Source organism: Ascidia mentula, chromosome 6, assembly GCF_947561715.1.
Source record: "Ascidia mentula chromosome 6, kaAscMent1.1, whole genome shotgun sequence".
In the NCBI taxonomy this organism is placed as follows: domain Eukaryota; kingdom Metazoa; phylum Chordata; class Ascidiacea; order Phlebobranchia; family Ascidiidae; genus Ascidia; species Ascidia mentula.
The window spans coordinates 3,329,900-3,351,015 of record NC_138571.1 but is presented as its reverse complement, the minus strand read 5'-3'; the positions used below and the strand labels follow the sequence as shown (position 1 = coordinate 3,351,015).

The window sequence follows — 21,116 nt, the reverse complement described above, 5'->3', positions numbered from 1 at the left end:
ATGTTTGCCCTAATAATTGTTGTGACAATCGACATATAATTTGTTTTTCCGGAATGACAGGATTATGCTAAACTTAAAGTAAAATTGAAAATATTATGTGAATGTTGTGGTAAGTGATGCGGAACGCTTTTCTTAAATTTTTTTTTTTATTTCGCCAGAATGACAATAGTGGGTTGCGTGTTGAGTCGGCACAAGCACAATATATTATGTGTTGTTCCTCTAGTTTATTTAAAAAAGTTACTTAATATATTATGGGAGAACATTTGTAAATCTATTTCATTAATTGTTATAAGTCGTCATAGCATTTCACAACTAATCATGCTTTGAGGGCTCGTTGAAGTTACTCATCTGATTTGTGAAGTCAAAGTGTTATTTAAACTTGTGATGGGCGATCAAGATCAGAAGCTCATTGATGAAAAGGTGGACGATAAAAATGAAGATATGTTGGATGTGGAGCAACCACTGTTGGCATTCCAGGAAAAGAGACATTTGGAGAAAATTATTGGGCGTAATGAAATGACGCAAACATGGAGAATGAAAGAAAGGGTGGGAAGTGGTTGAAACTTGTTTGGAATCTTTGTATCATGAGATAAAGATAAAACCCGCATTAAAATGCATTTCCAAAATTCTGTTTCAATCAATTAAAGTGTATCAGTCAATATCAATCTTGCAAAAAAATTCAGTCAATGTAGTTGGAGGCAATCCTGTCAATTTTTTTTTTAATTTTATTTGGAGTTTGCACAAAAAAGTAAACACCAATTTTTCTGTGCAAATTCCACACAATCAAAGTAAACCAAAAAATTTCCTTAGCATAAATTTTTGAACTTTCCAACCTGGAAAGCTTAATACTAAAAATATAAAAGTATATATATATAATACTAAAAGAAATTCCTGATTTGGGTTTCTCTTAAATTTCTATAATTTATTCTTTCGAACATTGCTTTAACAAATTTTTAATGGAACCGGTTGCTAAATCATAAAACCTGCACAATCACTGCCGCTAATAGCTTTATGTGATTGTGTGCAGATGAAAACGGTCAGTGTTGCTCTCGTCCTGTGTCTAAATGTTGGAGTTGATCCTCCAGATGTAGTGAAAACTTCACCTTGTGCAAGGAAGGAATGTTGGATCGGTACGTCGCAGGCCCAATTTGTTATTTTACAAATAGAAACAAAATTATGTACTGGGTACTGCTAGCATTAGTTCTACTTTTGAGGTAATATATATATATATCGTATTTAAATCATCTCCTATTTTGGTTAGATCCACTAAGCCACAGTCCTCAGAAAGCATTGGATTCTATCGGAAACAACCTTCAGAAACAATATGAACGTTGGCAGCCAAGAGTAAATATATTTGTATATTATATATTGTTAAATAAATTAGGAATTTTTGTAAAAATATATTATGTATTGTTATCGGAATAACACATATACATTTGATACCTCTGTGAAATTTTTCAAATATTCAAAAAACGAAAAAAACAAATAATTGGTAGCCAAGTGCACCATGCCTTCATTTGCATCTTTTTTGAAACTTTCCATGTATTTTTTTTTACTGTTTTGTTATGTCGCAGGCAAGATACAAACAAAGCCTTGACCCCACTGCTGAAGATGTTAAACGACTCTGTACCTCTTTAAGGAGAAACGCAAAAGAGGAAAGAGTTCTTTTCCATTATAACGGTCATGGAGTTCCCAGACCAACAGCAAATGGTGAAATATGGGTTTTTAACAAGGTTTGTTTGGCTTCATATGTAAATACACATATTGGTTGAAAAGGACAGAAGCTTATTGTATGTATTTTACTGTTATTTGTACCAATAGCAAGCAGGTACTGTAGTTTTTATCAGATGTGGTTAATGATAAACTTAGGATAACAATGTGGTTCTTGTGCCCCCTGTGTGTTTATAGCTGTTGTGTGGCCTAGTTTGGTTATTGCTAGCTAGTCATATTAGCCGTATATAAATATATAACAAAGGTCCTTTCTGTTAAAAAATGGTGATGTGAAACTTTATGCTTTTTTGCTTGATTGTTTGAACTATTTTGTGATATATTTAACTTGAGTGTAAATATATATATGTGGATTCATCAGTGTTTTTTAAACTTACAGTGTTAATCTTTGTACTTCACAGACATACACACAGTACATACCTCTATCTATTTATGACCTTCAGTCATGGATGGGAAGTCCTTCTATATTTGTATATGATTGTTCATGTGCAGGTCTTATTGTCAGTTCATTCAGATCATTTGCAGATCAACGTGAACATGACCTTCAGGTATCGATGTTGAACTAACACGAAATTATATTTACAATTTAAATACTGTTTTATTACTATGTCATTGACCGATTTATTTTTGTGAAATGTCAGAAAAAATTCAAGCCATTTCAGGGACAACATCCTGAATGCAGCGAGCGCAAAGTGCGTCCTATTGTGGGTTGCGCAAGTTTGCCATGCAATGCTTAGGACGTCATTATTGCGATTCGTGGCGCTTTGTTTTTGAAGCCTCCATAGCAGTAGATATGCAACGGGATGTGCATTGTCACGTAATTCTTGCTCGGATACAGTCACACCAGTTTTGTTGCCATGTGCTGCGTTTTCTGTTAAATTTAAAAAAACACTTGTGCAGAAACACAACTTAAAAGTCATTGCGAACAAAAGTTGGCTTTTGCATCGCGTAAATTACTGCAATAAGCTACTTGTTTAGAATGCTAAATATATATTAAAAGTGTCCGAAAAAAAAATCAAAAAGTCCGAAATTTTTACTGCCATTTCGGACATTAGTCAGAAATTTTTTATTGAAATGAAAAACCCAGGTTTCCACCTGTAAGGTCTCATCAGTGCAGCTTATGACGGTGGCACAGGGCTAGCTGGTAAATTGGCATTCACACTGATTGCCACTTTATGGTACCTTTCAGTCAATCGTCAATCTGTTGGGTATCAAACAAGGTACCAATGAACAGAGGCGAACCACGTGGAGCGCACTATGGCCAAACAACTGTTTGGGATTCAATAGTGCTATTGGCTCGGCTTTCACCCAAATTATTCTGTGCCACTGTCAACAGCAGCACTGATGAGACCTTACAGGTCGAAACAGTGTGTGTACACACCCTGTCTGCAGCTCTCATTGACTATTATGGCTCTTTTGTACATATAATATGATTTGTACAAACTGTTTTTCTAAAATAATCATAAAACAGTTATTTTTCTTTGATCTTATAGTTCATTCAACGAGGACTTAATTTGTTTGTTTGTTTGTTTGTTTGTTTGATTATTATTCATAGTTGGGCGGGGGAAGGTTGTCTCCAGGAACAACAATGTGTGATGTGAGAAACTGCATCCAATTGGCTGCCTGCTCAGCCAATCAGCTGCTACCAATGAATCCCGAACTGCCCGCTGACCTTTTTACAGCTTGTCTCACGACACCTATTAAGATCGCCCTCCAGTGGTTTTGTCACCAACGGCACGACTCTCTCACTCCTGGTGTTACTTTGGACCTTCTTGAAAAGTTCGTAAAAATAGTTTTGGAATTCCATATCTTGGAAAATATTCTGTTCTACAAAGAGAATTAGCAGGAAAGAGGGTTTGGAATCAACTTGTTGTGTTTTGCAAAATGGACCAGTTTGTAATATAAATAAAATATCTGAAATTTTTTTGTTTATTTAAACCACAAAGTTTATTTAATCTGGTGCCATAATGTGAAGTGAAAAGTGTATGATGTTGATATGCTTTAAACTTATATGCCTTATTTTTTGACATTGCTGAAATAAGGTATTTACCAGACAATAGTAAAGTTTATTTAAATTAATGCAGAATTCCAGGAAGATTGAATGACCGGAGAACTTTGCTTGGTGAACTTAACTGGATTTTTACAGCAATTACTGACACAATAGCATGGAATACTTTACCAAGAGGTTGGATACATTTATGTTTTTGTTGAGTCAAACGATGTTGTTCCTTGCACTGAAGGTCATACTTATAAAATATCTTCTTGCAAATGCACAGAAGTGATTTTTTTTCACATTACCTAAAGCCCAAGATCATTCTACCTTCGCGATATGACAGTTTAAAATCATCGTTTCATTTTTTATATTATATATATTTATTCAATATCCAATGGATTTTTTTACAGAATTGTTTCAAAAGTTGTTCCGACAAGATTTGTTGGTTGCCAGTTTATTTCGTAACTTTCTGCTTGCTGAGAGAATCATGAGATCTTATAAATGTACCCCAGTATCACAACCTGCACTACCACCAACATTTAGGTATAAACCAAACGTGCATTTTGTGTCTTTAAAACTGCATTGTTTGTACATAGAATTTAATTTTTTGAATTATCATTTCTTTTGCAACCCTAATTCAAAGTCTTTTTTATGCAACCCCAGTAAACATCTGAAATGGGAAATATTGAGTTGCCCCAAATTTTGTGGTCCCATAATACATTTGACAATCGCAAATGGAGTCGCAACTTATAGTTTAAGAAGCCGTGTACAAGATGGCATTTTTCGGAACAAACTTAAAATATGTTGTTTAAAATGTTTCCAGTCATAAGTGCTTACAGTAGATTTAGGTAATTTACTGAACTTTTTTGCCGGTGCCTTCCCATGTGTTGAAATCAACGATAAAATCACTCCCAAATCGAACTTCTCATGAAATATTCATGTTTCTCTGCAGACATCCGATGTGGGCGGCGTGGGATCATGCAGTGGAAGTTTGTCTTTCCCAACTACCTTTGATGCTGGGAGAAGAATCTAATTATGTTTTTAAGGTGGACTTTTTATTAAATATTAGTTTCCACAAAAGATGTTTGTTCAGTTTTTTTTAAATTTTTTACGATATCTTTTTAGCTTTTTTATTAATTTTTGTCAATTATCAGTTTTGCAATTAATGCTTTGTTGCTTTTGGTAATGCATTTGTCTTGTTACTGTGTTTCTTATCAAGCAATGTGTTTGATAACCCCTCCTTGTCCCCAAACTAATGTGTTGTAGTGAAAAATTGTTGAGTACTTTATATATATACTGTGTTGCTGTTGCTTCCAGGCATATTGCACTTTCTGAGAAACTGACCTCCTGTTTCAATCCAATGTTGGTTTGATTATGTTTATATGTACTGTGTGTATATGATCAATTGTGTTTGATCGCAGAATTCGCCATTTTTTGCACAACATCTAACTGCGTTCCAAGTTTGGCTGTCGTTGGGAGTTGAGTGTAGAGATCCACCCGAACAACTTCCCATTGTATTACAGGTAAAAACATATTTGAATGTTCAAACCCATGCCCATTAAAGTTAAACTTGTGTTATTTAGTCACATCTATACGTCAATTTGATTTAAATTACAAAAAGTTTATGTCGATCTCAAACATTTGCATACATTTTATGTTAAAAAGTTTCATTTTTACTGAAGAAAAAATAAAGATTTGAATGAAAATCTGACTAGTTTTGTAAGTTTTTGTAGCAAACTAATTCACTGTTTGGAAAGCTGTGCCCTTGCTGGTAAATTTACCCACATTTGTTGAAACAATTTGCTGCTGTGAATAACTTTTAGTATTGGCAACGCATTTTGTATTGTTAGTAATTAGTACAATTGAATATTATCTTAATATTTGATTGCACTGTTTCAACTGATAAAACACAGGTACTTCTAAGTCAAGTTCATCGCTTGCGAGCACTTGACCTTCTCGGACGATTTCTTGACCTTGGCCCTTGGGCTGTAAGCCTGGCTCTGTCCGTTGGGATATTTCCGTATGTTCTCAAACTTCTACAGAGTCTTGCGAAGGAGTTGCGACCACTTCTGGTGTTCATATGGGCAAAAATACTTGCAGTTGACAGTGTACGTAAAAGCCATTGTTTTTGAGTTGCTTGGACACACAAGGAATTTGATCAAAAATATAAAATATTTTCTATATTGAATGTAAATTCACCATTTCACGGTTTTTGACCATTGCATTCTAAAAATAAATTTCTCTCTAGAAATTGCATGCAAGTCATATGTCTCACTTAGTATCCCCACATTCTAACTATCCTTTATTTTCAATCATGTCAGCTTTTGTCATCTACACAGTGGTATGTTATATAAAATCCAAATTTGTTTGAATATTTCAGACATGTCAAGGTGACCTTGTGAAGGATGGAGGTCACCAATATTTCCTGCGAGCTCTCCAGGATCCACAAATGTCAGCATCCCGTCGTACGATGGCTGCGTTTGTGTTAGCCGAGATTGTGAATGGGAATTCTGCTGGTAAAGAAGCTTGTCTGACTCGAAATATCGTCTCCATATGTCTCGGACAACTTGATGATGAAACAATCGTCACCAACCACAAACTTAAACAATGGGTGGCAATATGCTTGGGTGAGTATGAAATAAGTTAGTTGTGTTTAGATTACGGCTGACGCAGTAATATTTCATGCAATGGCATGATTGGCAGGATCGCCCTACTGCGCAGGTCCTTGCTTGGCGATCACAGCTAACGTATCGCGATCATGAGGTTTTCAGGCTTGGCAGCTTAGGCATTGCAGCCTAGCTGGATCAGCCTCCTTTTCCTGACAAGTCGGAGCAAGATTTGAACAATCAAGCTCCCGGTGAGGTTTGAACTCACGACTCTGGGCTAACCAGGCCCAACACTCTACCAACTGAGCTCAGTGGTTTCACGGGGTATATTGTGGCCAAGGTACACTGGTGCGCAAGCGCACAACTTGCCAGGCAACCTTCACATTGCTCCGACTTGTCACGAAAAAGTGGCTGATCCAGCTAGGTTGCAATGCCTGGGCTGCCTAGATTACGGCTGTATAAAATCCAATGTACTACTTTGATGTACTACGATGTATGTATAGTAAATTAATTGAATACATTTTACACGTTGGGTCTTCAATTTATTCAAATCAACCATTCTGTTTTCGCTTCCGACAAGTATTATTGTTACGAAACAGAGAGATTATTGCGTTACTACCACACATTCGCTCTCAGGTAACATCACCCAAGAGTTGTCATTAAGAACATATTCTCGGTCGCTAGAGGCGGTAAAGAGATGACGATATGTAACAATTCAACGTTGGTTTCAACTGTTTGTTGTTGTCAGGTCGAGTTTGGACGAATTATGACGAGGCGAGATGGAGAGGAGTACGCGATCAAGCTCACGAGAGGTTGTACGAGCTGCTCAACGATCCGAAACCTGAGGTACAAGTTTTCTTTAATTTACCTAAACTTTCTGTAAACTTATCAATGTTACAAATATAAGGAATGATATTTATTTCGTTCAATTATATCGAAATTATTTAATGCCGCCCGGTTGGCGTCAAAAATTAAGTAAAATTAGATGCAAACCTAATACCATCAAGGTCAAACTTTGTTTGAAGAGCCGTGAATATATAAGAGTTTCGTCATAAACAATTTACATTCGTTTTGTTCCATCTTTCAGGTTAGGACAGCGGCAGTATTTGCCCTCGCAACATTCGTTGACAACCAGCCAGATTCCGGCAGCGACCACGCAGCTCACGTAAACCAAGCGGTTGGAGCCACGTTAACTCCACTACAGAGACGTGAAGCGAGCGTGCTGGTACGCTGCGAACTCACGTGCGCCCTCCAGCGGTTGGTGTCGTCCTATGACAGCAGTTTTGCGGCGATCGCATTCAGGTTCGTGGAGGAAGAAAAGAATTTGGAACTCGCGCCAACAGGTAGGTTGCCATGGTTACTTCTCATTTATGACCATTTATTTTTATTCAATTTCTTTCTTTTTGATTTAAAACTGATTAATCTGAACTATTTACGTGTTTATTTTGTTTCGCAACGTTTTAGGATGAAATATTTGCGAAAATTGAGCTTTCAAAGTAGTGAATTATCAGTCAATTGTAAACATTTCCGATAAACTCCCTAATCATATAGGAAGTACCAAATCACGCTCAAGACTGACATCTAGTGGTGGAATACACCAAGGATCGAGATCGTCACGTGGTTCATCGGAAGTTTACCTCCACCCTCCAGCTAACTACCCTTCCATGGTTAAACAAGGTATGTGTTTACAATATTCATTCAAGTTTCGTTTCGTTCACTAAATTTGCATTCTCCCACACTCATTCGTGGTTCAATGAAGACGTTTTAACTTCATGAAATTCAACACTTCTATCGCGTGACACAATTGAAACTTCAATGTCAGTTTCAAATATTTCTATGATAACTTTGTGTCAACGCTTGGCCCTTCGTGGTAATTACAATGCGGCAAATTACATTTCTTAAACCAAATTTTTTGCAATCTTGTGTCAAACATAATTTAATGCATACGAAAGTTTTATTGCAAAGGTAGTTTTTGTCATTTTTGGTAAACCTGCAACAATTTCACGAAATACCAGGTTTGCAACCACTGGTATATGTGTATGCTTGTCATTAAATTTAACCACAAACCGACCAAGATAACAATAATGTTGTTCGGTTTATTGTGTTATGCAGCAGTTAAATTACAACTACTTGGGTGATGCTGCAGGGGTTTTTAATGAAATGAAGATTGAACACATTTCATTCTGCAAACACATGATTGGAAGGAACAGTTGTGGATTAATTGTTGCAATTGTTTACTCACTAGATGGCGGAGGAGATAGTTTGTTGACGTCACCGAACACGTCAGACAACAACCAGTCATCAATATCTTCCACATTCCCTGATGTCGGACAGAGTTTAACTCCAGAGCGAATTCACAGGTTGAGGAAAATATCCTTGTCAACTCTACCTTTCAACGCAAGTACGTCAGATAATCTGTATATTTATATAACAGATTGAAAGAAATTATGTGAAAACAAAGTTCCGAACGAAAACTAAACGAAAGGTTCAGGTCTTATAACACTGTATCCAGGGTTGTATTAAATTTGTGTTTACCAGACAAAGTGTATTGCGATACTCGCTCTTAGTGGGGTTTGAACTCATAACCCTCAGAGTTCCGGGCCGTGCGCTGCCGTTTGAAATGTTCAATAACAATCGTTTCCGATAAAATAAATACAAACTCGCACATCAATATAACAAAATGGCGTACAGTATATAGATTGTAAGCTTTTGCCTATATTAGTTAACACAAATACAACATAATACATGTTTTTCCAGGTTCAGCTTACAGCTCGGTGAATGCCAACATATGGAAAGTGTTGTTGTTGCTTGCGTCCGACCCACATCCTGACGTTGCAAACCTTGCTCTCTCTGTCGTTACTTCCATCCTCGAGCGTGTGGCTGTGAGTTAATTTGTGATATATCCCATATGATTTACTGAGACAACAGCAGTGTTTCCACTTTAAAGTTGATGGCTAAGAACCAGAACACCAGGTATTGTGGTGACGGAAAAGGTACTTCCCCGCAAAGTAGCCCCAAGTCAAGAAGGAAAATATCTTTCAATGAAGGGTTGGATTTTTTTTATTATTTTTGCAGTTGTAGGTTTACTGTCATAGCCTTCAGATGGGTCTGTATGACCTAAGTTGTGTGTCATGACTCTGCAGGGGTCACGTGACAAGTTTATGGGTCGCAAAGTCAACAATGTCACAAATAATACACGTATGTATGTAAGTCCTATTTCACCACACATCCAGACACATACTGGGCCACCACATATGCCAATGCCAAATATAAGGTGGACAAAGTTAGTGCATCGTTGTATGTTCCTTAACTATTCAATAAAATGTTCACAAATTGTTCGATTTCACCACACAATGTCTCGCGAGAGAATAGTTTGCGCGACCCTGAGTTCTGTTTTCCTAGGAAAAGTGATGCCGATTGTGAAGAACTTCGTGTAACAATTACATTTTTATTTGACTTGTTTTTAACATTTTATTCCATTGACAATTTAGCGATGGATCTCCAGCCAAATCTCAATCAATATTACCAATCCAACTCACCCCCTATCCCAGAACAAGGAAAGTGTTCGAGAAGGGACCTGAGAAGCGGATTGGGGGGGTAAAACTTTGTGTAAACAACCTGTTTAATTCTCAAACAGTGGCAAAAAACATAGATTTTCTTTTGTAAAAACGGCCCACACATAAGAAGTTAAACAACACATTCCATCAGTAATAACTTGTCCATGTTCAGATATTCCGAGCGTCTGAAGTTCCGACCACAATGATCAACCTGATTCAAGATCGCGTGATTTCAACGGACTTCTGTGTGTGGAGTGCATCTGAATTTGCTGAACCGACTACGAAGGTATGTTGTATTTAGCAGCTAAAACACAAGATTTGTAGGAGTTGGTTCGACAAACTTATTCTACATTAACGCAGAAGAAAATGTAAGACGGTTAAATTATTGCATTTTGATCGGTATCTGCTGTGATTGTTGACAGTAATTTTAATTTTTAGTTGTTTTGTTTATGAGAAAATATAACAAGTGTACAAATAAAAGTAATGATTGCATATTCCATATTTCTTCTTATCCAGTTAATTTTAATTGCAGGAGACATCAATTACAGCCATTCCATTGTTGAAGTCACAGAGTGTAGACGTGAATTCTCGGAGAAACGGGGAATACCCTAACCAGAAAATAGGTGAGAGTCTTTTAGTTATACAAGGTGGTGATGGTGGATGTGGATATTTTATGATATGCGGGCCTCCATCAAACCTTTCGACTCAATTATTTTAGACTTGTCACGGTTGGGTGATCAGCATTTCTTCAACAAAAATCCCCAGCAAGCGATCGCTGTTAAGTTCCACCCTCATAACAGAAATCTACTCGCTGCTGACAGATACGGGATAAGGTGAGATGGTGAAGTTTGTTATGAGTTATTGTTCAACCTTTCTAACAATTCATCGATTTAATATTTCTCCGTTGCGTGCATCGGTTTCAGTCAACTATGTGTATATTGATGATTTAGGCAAAGGGATAAGTTTCCACATAATTTAGTACTTCTAAACTTGATGCCCGACAAAGATGATTCCGTTTGTGTTTGTGTAAAACATGATATATTCACAGAAGTGGTAATCTTAGCTCTCCTGTATTGATTGCCTGGTTATAGTGGAATCGCATCCAAAACTGGGTCGAATCGAGAATTCCTTTAAAACACGTCCTATTCGGCTGTTGAGCTCCCGTAGCCCACAGGGTCGTGAGTTCAAACCTCACCGGAAGCTTGATTGGTCGCTTTACGCCCCGAATTGCCCGAAAAAAAAACAGATAACAGTCGAACTTGGGTGGGATGGCAGTATAACGTTATATGAAAAATATATTATGGTAAGATTGTAAATGTTGGTAGTTACGCTACATATCTCAATACACAGTATATGGGAGTGGGAAAGTGGACAACGACGATCTTATATGAAAAACCACAACCCCATGATGACAAGCATCAGTTGCCTCCACTTCATAAATGAACAGGAATCACCTTTACTTGTAGTGGGAACAGGTTAGTTGATGTGAAAATTATTTGCTGAACAAACTTGTTGAAATACAATTTAAACGATTTTATCAAATGTTTTTTACTGATCCATTGTGAGTGAAATGAATTTAAAGTTTTCTGTTCTTAAAGTACACGAGGTTAAACCGTTTTTAATTTATTTCAACTTTCGCCACAGATGATGGTTGTATAAGAATTTGGAAGAATTGTTGTGGAGTTGGAGGAAAGGCGGAGTTAGTGACAGCATGGCAGGTGCGTCTACTCCAGTTCCATATTCCACACCATTTGTTGAAATTTTACACACATACTGATTTTCACTCAAGAATTTCGGTCCAACAGCGTTTAATGTTAGGCATGCTATAGATAGCGCACAACAAAACTGTCTGTTTGAGTTGCAACGATGCTCTTTTATTAGTTTTCCACCATCTACAAAAAATACGCGTAATTATGCAAAGCATGGTGGAATAAAACCTAATGAACTTCACAAAGTCACAATCTACAGCCACCCCTAAAATAGTTGTCATACCTGCTTGTATCAGCCCTAATGTTTAACTGGGTTTGATTGCGATAACGAATAGGACGTCATTGTCGGGTAAATGTGTGAGTTTTTAAACTGAACCTAGTTCCATGGTTTCAGGCGATTCCTGATAGTGTCCCCTCATCTCGTGGGTCGGGGATAACCATGAGTTGGTATCAAGAAAAACTTCAATTATTCGCAGCCGGGGATTCACGGCATCTCCATATATGGGATGTTAAACACGAGAGGAAAGTTCAGGTGAGTGTTCATTGGGACATTTCCGTTGAGTTTTTTAACATGGTTATACAATATATGTGTATATATGTATTTGTGTGTATTAGACGGTCTGGTTGTTTAATAAAAGTGTTATGTTAGTTGTGTACGGAGTTATAAACTGTTTTAAAGAAGTTTAGACTCCATTTAGGTTGAAGCATGGCGTCTTGTAATTACCATTTTTTTGCAATATCCACAAGATTCCATGTTTGTCCGGTTTTGTACAAATTTTAATCACATAAAAGTCTAATATGTCTGACTTGGTAAAGCCTTTGGATTTAACTTAAACTCATTATATGTTATTGTTCAGGAATTGCTTACTGGAGCTGAGAGTTGTGTAACAAGTTTATCGCACAGTGTTACCCACAACATATTATCAGCTGGGTGTGGTGATGGGACTGTCAGGTTATTTGATACAAGAGAGTTTTATCTTAACAGGTAAAAAAAGATTATTCAATGTGAAAAGTGTTTAAAAAATAACAACAAAACTATTTGTACAATTTGGGTCTTTATTATTAACATGCGTGAATACAAACGCTGCCAGAATCCACTTAATGTCGAAAATGATCCAAAAAACAAATTTATTTTTGTATTTTCAGTAAAAATCAGAAAGTGATACAAGCTCACGATACATGGGTTGTGAACTCGTCATTTCTTCAACACGATCTACTTTTAACTGCCAGGTATACAAAATCCTAATCTGACGTTTTCGTGTAGAAATCGACATCACAGCTTTCCAGTGAACAAATTGTTTGTTACTTGTTTCAGTGAGCAGGGCGACATTAAGTTGTGGGATGTAAGGAAATTGGGAAAAGAAGCTTTCCGAACAATCAGAACCCACAAAGCTGGTGGAATTCGTCACATAGATGTTCACCCAGCACTACCTGTTATAGCATGGTAGGGGGTGGATTCTACACACTTAGTTTACTGGCCCTGTGAATAATAGAGCAATGTACATAACGTTTATAAAATCATGAGGTATTTTGAATCCCATGAGGGGAAAATAGTGTCGATTTATTGTTTCTATTGTTTTGTAACCGCGCAAGTGGAAAGCCGAACAATGAGACTTGTGACGTCATTTACACATATCGTGAAATGCAGATGGTGTTTTTCGTAAAGAAAACTATCTTAACTACTTCCCTACCATGTATATGTGCTTCAATTGCACATCTACGGGATCTTTTTCCACATTTAACCAAATAAGGTGTGACTTGCTTTTTAACTGTACATAATATTTAACAGTGGTTTGGCAACACCATCGGTTAATTTCCTTACTATGGATGGGGAAGATTTGTGTTCGGTCAAATACTATGACGGTTTCCTCGGCCAACGAATAGGACAAGTTACTTGCATGGCATTTCATCCGTGGCTTGTGAGTAGGACTCAATATTTATTCTTTTCCAATCAAAAGCATTTCTGCTGGTGGGAAGTGAATTTTGCCGAATGAAGTTTTGTTTTTATTCCTACGTTTTTATTTAAATTTAAAAAAAAACAGCGGCTCATTAAAAGTTGTTTTGAATCTTGACCGACGTAAGGCCAAAAGGTTGTGAGCCACGGCAGTAGCTTTTTAAACCGGATTTTGATTAACCTGCGGTTACCTTTGAACCAATGGTGGGATTCGGCCAGTTCGAACCGGCTCTTGAAATTTAACGACTTACGCAAACCGGTTGTTGACAAGCGTATGTGTGAGCCAATGGTTCACTTCTAGTACTGTATTACCACGGTCACTAAGGCATGCTGCTAGTGAGAGAACCGAATGCTAAAATATTTCAATCCCACCACGCTTTTAACTAAGTTACTTTTAAAATTGTGTTTTCTAATCTTCAGCTTACCTGAAGTCAGCATATCCCTTTGTACTGACTTATTTTTGCTGTTAAAATACTGAGAACTTGCATCTGATTTTTTTGTGTAAGGAAACCATCTTAAACGACTTTGATTTTTCAGGCAACTTTAGCTGTGGGAACGGCCGACTCGAATCTGACCGTTTATTCTGGCGAATCCAAAAGTTCCACGTAGCGATCGTGACGTCACAATAGACTCTTTGTGATTGGTCCATCGAAGTTTTAATATCGTCAAATCGTTGGATAATTTATGTCGCTGATCATTGCACTACGTTCAATACATATTTCCAGCATGTTGTTGTTGTGAAAAAAATGACAGAAATCCTGTTGAAAAATTCGATACCGTCACTATGCCATTTAGTAAAAACCACTTCAAATATCCTTCGCACGATCGCTGATGTCCAATTATTTGTTGAAGGGATTTTCTTTAACCATACGAAATCCCAAGACAATGAACGCAACCAATATCGCAATATTAGCGTAGTTTTCTCAATAAATATTTATGGCGGCCCTGTGAGTTTCAGTCACATGATCTCGCAGTTCTCAAGAACAATTAAATTCTGTTGTTATCTATGTTGGGTTTCACGGAATAGGTGCTTTTGTGCTCCCTTCCGTAAGTGCTTTAACAAAACTACTTGGTCGTCATCTGCGTTAATCGTTAAGAGATTTTACGCTTCCTCCTGGCGGCGAAAATTGTTCTTAATTTTCCCCCACATCAGCTTTGTATACGTTAGCCATGAGCGACTCCAGTTACGACAGAAACTTCCTTCCCACGAGGCCTCAGTAAAATTATGAACTATAGTCACCACAAAGTGGAAGTCTTTGCTTGGCCGATTGTTCAGCAAAGTCGTCTTATAGTCACACCAGCTGCACTGATGAGACCTTTTAGGTCGAAACAGTGGCCATCTGTCTGCAGCTTATACACAATTCATATTATTGGCTCCACATTGCTTATCAATTAAGACGCCTGCCCCTATGTGCTGACAAATAACACGATTGGGATAGGTGCCCAGAATATCGTGGGTTCGAATCCCGGTGCGTAACAGAATATAATTGTGTGTAACAATCCAACAGGTTATGCATGGGTGCCAGTGTTTTGGTTGAATGAGCACAGATTGACAGGCTAATGCCAGTGCAATTTTTAGCATGTTTGGGGCAGTTTTAGTGTGGTTTTCAGGGTTATTAGTCAGGCAGTCAATTGGCAGCGGGTACTGTTGAACTTGTGGCTGATAAACAAAATATTGAGGTGAATTTTAATGTAAAAATGAATCACAGAAAGTCAATTTGTGATTTTCGGTTAGCTCCGACCCTTGTTCAGGAATTTTGGTCAAAATTATATTCAAGATAACTACTTTAACGGCTCCCTCAGGGGAATGTTGCCCCCTGTTGGACGTAATTTTGGCTAAAACAAGCAAAAAAAATGTGTAGGTTTGTTTTCTGAAAAAGTGAATCACAGAAACTACCCTCCATTCGCAATTAAGTAATGTCGCTAACCTTCTTTTACACAATGCATTCAAAATTAAATGTCTCATAATTGTTTATGGATCCCCCAAGGGCATCAGATCTCAAGAGAAACATGAAGGCGAATGACCTCTAAAGCTCAGTTATTAAGATTTTGATTGTGAGATACAGAAAGAACACGCAAGCAGACTTAGTTTCAGGTAAACGCAGCCGAGCAAACTATTTTTAACGCTGCAGCTTAGCATAATATGTTATCTCAAATTGATAGAAACGAAAATATCAACAAGTTTTTAACCGATTTTCTCGCAAACCTCAGAACAGCAGAAAGTTTCTACTTGACTTCAAACAAACCCAACAAAACACAAGAAAACAACACAACAAACGACGTTCTAACAATTACAGAAGAACTTGTTGTGTCTTCAGCTGCCAATGTGGTTGTCATGCCATCGTTCGTATTACCCGCCATTGTTGTGCTGCTAACGTCACCACCCGATGACGTCATGTTAACGTAGTATCCGGTGCTGTCCCAAAAGTCGCAGATGTCTTGCATATAGTTGGTTTCGAGTTGGATTTGTGGTGAATCTATTATGATGTTTGTCCATGGAGATTCCGCCAATCTGCTATCTCTTCTGTTCAATATCTTGGAGAACTGTCAATACACGAAAATAGAAATTTTATTTTACCTAAAAATCTTCCGCGTTGAGTTAAACGTGGTGCAATAATGCATGGCAAATTGTCCCAAGCTCACAACGCTTTTACAATGACGTTTCTAATCAAGCAATGTTCGTTTTATTATTTCAGGCAAGTGATACAAATTTTAATATAGTCCTATACAATTTTCAAACACGTATAGCTGGGAATGTCAAATTTACACTTTTCTCATCAATGTAAAATCGTGACATTCAACTTACGCCAGCAATGTTGTCAACTTGTTCAGTGTAAGGAGGCCAGGTGGCAAATACTGGGTTGTTTTGATTTGAAGTTGGGTTCCCACTTTTCGCCATATTTGACCAATAGAATCCGAGCTGGTCCGAAACCAACCAATCATCATCAGTTGGTTTGTAACTACAAGGTTTAAGACACTTATTGCAGTTGTTTGGAAAATATTTTTTCTTTTATGCTTACGTAAACACTTTCTGAAAGATGTTGGAAAACCTTTGAAATATTTATTGTCCATGTTAGACTTGTTGTTCAATAGTTTGTAATTGATAAAATAATTAACTAAGGTTCATAATGTCACTCTAAGTGCAATAGTGCCTCACCGGACAGCATCGAATGTTCTAAAAAGTCCTTTATTCTCTGATGAGTGGCTTGCCACGCCACAAGAATAACTGACGTCGGATATGTTGCAATCTGGGCCGCTATTAATGTGAGTGTAGGAGTAGAGATAGATGTGGTTACTCGATGCTGTCTTTGATGCAAATCTGCAAAATTGTTTTGCAAACACTGAATATGACTGGGAACCTTCTTGTGGTAAATTTTGTTTGATGTTTGAAGTTATGTGCATGATTACCTCGCCATGGTTCGGGCAGGGCATTTAAAAAGACCATCAGAAACCGACATTCCGAGGGGAATTCTGTAATCTTTGTTTCCAGGTTGTCCAGTCGCGTAATCTTTGTACTTTTCGCTGATTGTTGGACCGATATCTTCGCCAAATATGAAGCTAACTAATCTCTGAAAGATTAAGTATTGAATTGGCAATTATTTATAATTATTTGATAACATGATGTGTACATTGTATTTTTTTCTGTTTTCTTTCAATTGACGTTACTTTTTGTGATTGCTGAGAAGTCATTTTGCGATGAAAATTTGCAAGTTTTTTCTGTTCCTACGTTATTCCTGCGTAACCGTATGTAGGAATAATATTCAGCAATAAAATATACCTGGTAGCGTCAGTAACAATTTATTTAGGAACTTAAACATGTGATCCCCAGATCTTATATTTAATAATGTTGATCCCACTGTTACAATGCTAATAAGACAACGTCCACAAAACATCCTAAAGAATGCAAATTAATGTACAAAAATCAAGGAAATACAGGTTTTACGTCATAGAAAGTCCTCCCCATTTCTCTCGGATAATACGCAGGAATGTAGATCTCATCCATCACCGTCCCCATGACAACTTGTTTGTCAATATTCCATCCTCCGCTCCGGAAGACATCCATGGGAGTAGATGAAAACTCTTCTCCATCCAAGATGATCCTCATCGGTTCGGCCATTCCAACCAAATCATGACGATGACGATAATATCGCATGAGGGAATAACTCGCTTTTACAAGCTTCTGTGGATCCGTGTTTCTGTATAAACGTAAGCCATTATTGCCACAAGTAGTAAATAATTTTCTCCTGCAGTATTTCTATTCAGGGTTTAAACAACATTTACAGAGGCAGCTCAGTTGATGTTTTTCTTCTGAATAAATCTCAGCTAAGCTATAATCTTTGTTTTAAGCTCACATAGAAATACCTGATTGCGATGGCGGTAACTTAGTATAAATTCTTCCAATAAATTAATTTTATCCCGACTTCTTACAGTACTTAGAAATTAGAAATTCAAATTAGTTTAAGTAAACGATGCATATAATTATTGACTTAATATCCTATATTGTACTGAACGCAGCATTGTCGGCTGTGGTTTATTGAATACGTTATACGACATAAGGATTTTTATGGAGAGTATAATAGACAAAAAAAATCATCGAGAATTGTGCATGTTTAAATAACAGCCTGGATTCACTTAATATTAAACGGTTGACTTAGAAGCAGCAACAAGATCATTCAAACCTCAAACATGCTACTCCGGTGCAATCAGTAAAATTGAGAATGTGTGGCAGAAGAGCCATTGCATCGTCGAGTGTCTGATAATGGAAACCGGGCGGGTTACTTTGTAATATCGCCCGTTGGAACAGTGGTTTGCTCTGCCCTGACATCAGGTGGAACATAACGCTCTGGGCTCCAGCACTTTGACCAACAACTGCAACCTTTGAACACAAATTTGCTTTGAGCACAAAAGTTGTTGAAAAATTATTGAATAATTGCCTTGTCGCATTTTTTTGCCCCTACCTGATTTTTGTCACCTCCGAATTTCTCAATATTATCTTGGATCCACTGAAGTGCGAGTTGTTGATCCTTGAATCCCTGGTTCCCTTTCACTTCCTCGCCATTCTCGTTAAACGCAAGAAAACCGAAAATACCTGGACACCGGTTTATGTTTACTTTTTAGTGTACGGGTGAAAACTTTTTATTACGCGGGAAGTTTTATTACGCGGGAAAATTATTTTTAACATAAGTATCAGAGGACGTTGTATTGTAATTATGAACAACACAAATTGCGATTTTGTCTCGAGAAGCAGGTTTATGCATTGTTGTAGTTTTGTAAAAATCAAGTGCTTTTTACTTAACTCACCCAAACGATAGTTGACGTCAACAACTATGACGTCAGAGCTGTTGCTCAAATACCTTCCGTCATAAACTGCTATATTAGCACTGCCGACCATAAAAGCGCCACCATGCAGCCAAACAATAACGGGCAAACGATCAATCGGTGGCGCTGTTGGGTCGGAAAGGTCAACATAATTTGGGGTGTGGACGTTCAAGGTCAAGCAGTCTTCAGTAAACTGTAAAAAAGAAAGATCGTTTTATGTCAGTTTATTGTAAAAGCAGCGTATAATCATTTGCAAACAAAAATGATGCTTTAAATACACGCGATCGCCCACTCAAAGTTGTGTGCAAGGCACGCTTAATTTTGTTGCACAAAATAGCAATCGTGTCTCATCATTCAATAGAACCCACATTTCCAAACACTGAACCATCTTTCGAGACACAGTGTTGGTAACAGGCGATCATTTCTTTCACAGAAACATCCACTTGGTTTCCTGCGTTGTCGGTCAGTGGTTCTGGTCTTGTAAACCTGTTTAACAGATTGATGAAGTGAAACTAACTCGGATTGAAATAATTACGATAAGGACACGTGTTAATCAGTGAATGGTACAACCTTACTTTTACCTTTTATCTCCAACTGGTGGAACAGCATACGGGATGTTGAAGAACGCGTTTCCCTCCAGTAAACTTGCTCCTGTCAATAATCCACTAGTTGTCTGTACCTAAAAAATGGCTTAGCAAACAAAATTAACAAGAAACAAAGATTAGTCTGATCTGCCTTCTCCATCATCAAGTTTGCATCTTATACGTTGGGTTATTTGCAAGAATGGCAAATTTTAACATGTGGCAATGTAAGCGGTACGTCTTTAATGATCGTTCATTGTAGAAATCAACATTAAATTGTTAATAAAGTTTCTTCACAACAAATAGCATGGACATATTTTGACTGGTTAACAAAAGTACAATCTCTAGAATGCAGAAAAGAACATTCAGTTGTAGAATATGTATATTATATTACTGCAAACACGAACATGCTGTTGCCCCAACTGCCAGATATGTAGCCAATGTTGGGCTTGTTTCCGGTATAAAACTTATTTACTCGCATTTTACCTTCGGTTTAAAGTTCCCCCCACTCTTGTCCTTATAAAACGTCACTTCCGGACCAGTAAAATTTTCAACGCCACAGTTCGTGTCGTAAGGAACAACGTCGTTTCCGTCAAGATAATCTGGAATTTGCAAAAGAGCTCTCTCGAATCTTGATGACGTCACTGCAGTTGGCGATGACGCGATGAGAATGCAACAGACGAACAAAGAAACGTACATGACTTATAAGCTGCAACACTATCTACACACTAAACTTTTTGTAACAATTATATGTTTTTGTGTCCTTCGTTGTATCAGAAAAAAACTGCGTATGAGTGACGTCACTGCTCTATTTGAAGTTTGCTATGAAAAACACGTGATCACACATTACGTATCGGCACAAATTAACTGTTGAAATAAACCCGCCATTCGGCATGGAACGTTTCTGCATCTCCAAATGCCGCCTGTGCAGCATGGACAACATGCGAGACACCTTTTTAACGCGCACACAATGTTGATGTTGTAAACAATACACAGAAGCTATAGGAAACTGTGGCTAAAAATTAACCAGGTTATACGACGATAACTTCTGTGAAGTGATAAAAAGGCTCTTCTTTCGCTACTAATCATTAATAAGTAAAAGTTTTCTCGTAATACTGTAGTCTTATTTCTTATGTGAAAATTTAGCTACAGATAGCTTGCAAAACCTTTACAGTCAAAGTATCTTAGCTTGCTATAGCATCCAGTTTTATACTTGCAATACTGGGTAAAGGATTTAACGGAGTTAAAATGTTAATTATAAATACAAATATATTCCACCTTTTTTGGAAGTAAAGGCCGTTGATGAGTAAGCATATTTCGAGTGCCGACTACCCAAATATGTGTAAAGCAAACAAATCAACAGTGGTTAAAAGGGAATGGTTAAGGGTGAACGACCTGTTACCTGAGTTGAGTAAACTGGACGGATTGCTTTGTTTTTTTCCACGTATTACTGAACTACTGGTTTGGTGTTTCAGGTTAATTGAGAATAAACCTGATGTGAACATTTTCATTTTAAATCATCTCCAATTGCCCAACAGCCACAAAATAAACTGATACTGCCACTGACAAGGTTTATTTATCACATTTCAAGCACACACGACACTTAAACCGTGACTGAATTTACCGTTTGCATAAAACTTATTCATTAAATAACCCACCGTCGTGCGGC

The 21,116-nt window shown here is 37.4% G+C and overlaps 2 protein-coding genes across 2 annotated transcripts; one reads left to right on the top strand and one right to left on the bottom strand.

Annotated features, from left to right (window-relative positions):
• The first annotated feature begins 297 nt into the window (after positions 1-297).
• Positions 298-14,393, top strand: LOC145906000 (regulatory-associated protein of mTOR-like). Its single transcript, XM_082993375.1, has 30 exons — positions 298-546; positions 1,028-1,130; positions 1,262-1,344; positions 1,575-1,733; positions 2,130-2,276; positions 3,284-3,507; positions 3,813-3,913; positions 4,132-4,264; positions 4,674-4,767; positions 5,143-5,244; positions 5,635-5,829; positions 6,102-6,348; positions 7,076-7,173; positions 7,415-7,670; positions 7,879-8,004; positions 8,573-8,728; positions 9,085-9,209; positions 9,275-9,375; positions 9,819-9,924; positions 10,057-10,170; positions 10,417-10,507; positions 10,603-10,717; positions 11,235-11,359; positions 11,529-11,602; positions 11,988-12,125; positions 12,451-12,578; positions 12,740-12,823; positions 12,909-13,037; positions 13,383-13,512; positions 14,085-14,393. The coding sequence occupies exons 1-30, from the start codon at positions 385-387 to the stop codon at positions 14,154-14,156; spliced, it is 3,918 nt and encodes a 1,305-aa protein (XP_082849501.1). The 5' UTR covers positions 298-384; the 3' UTR covers positions 14,157-14,393.
• Positions 14,394-15,773: 1,380 nt separating this feature from the next.
• Positions 15,774-20,146, bottom strand: LOC145906890 (crystal protein-like). The gene is made up of 11 exons (XM_082994353.1): positions 19,934-20,146; positions 19,448-19,545; positions 19,235-19,352; positions 18,849-19,059; positions 18,506-18,636; positions 18,227-18,423; positions 17,491-17,743; positions 16,956-17,116; positions 16,705-16,866; positions 16,354-16,507; positions 15,774-16,091 (listed from the first exon to the last, which is right to left on the bottom strand). The coding sequence occupies exons 1-11, from the start codon at positions 20,144-20,146 to the stop codon at positions 15,774-15,776; spliced, it is 2,016 nt and encodes a 671-aa protein (XP_082850479.1).
• Positions 20,147-21,116: the final 970 nt, after the last annotated feature.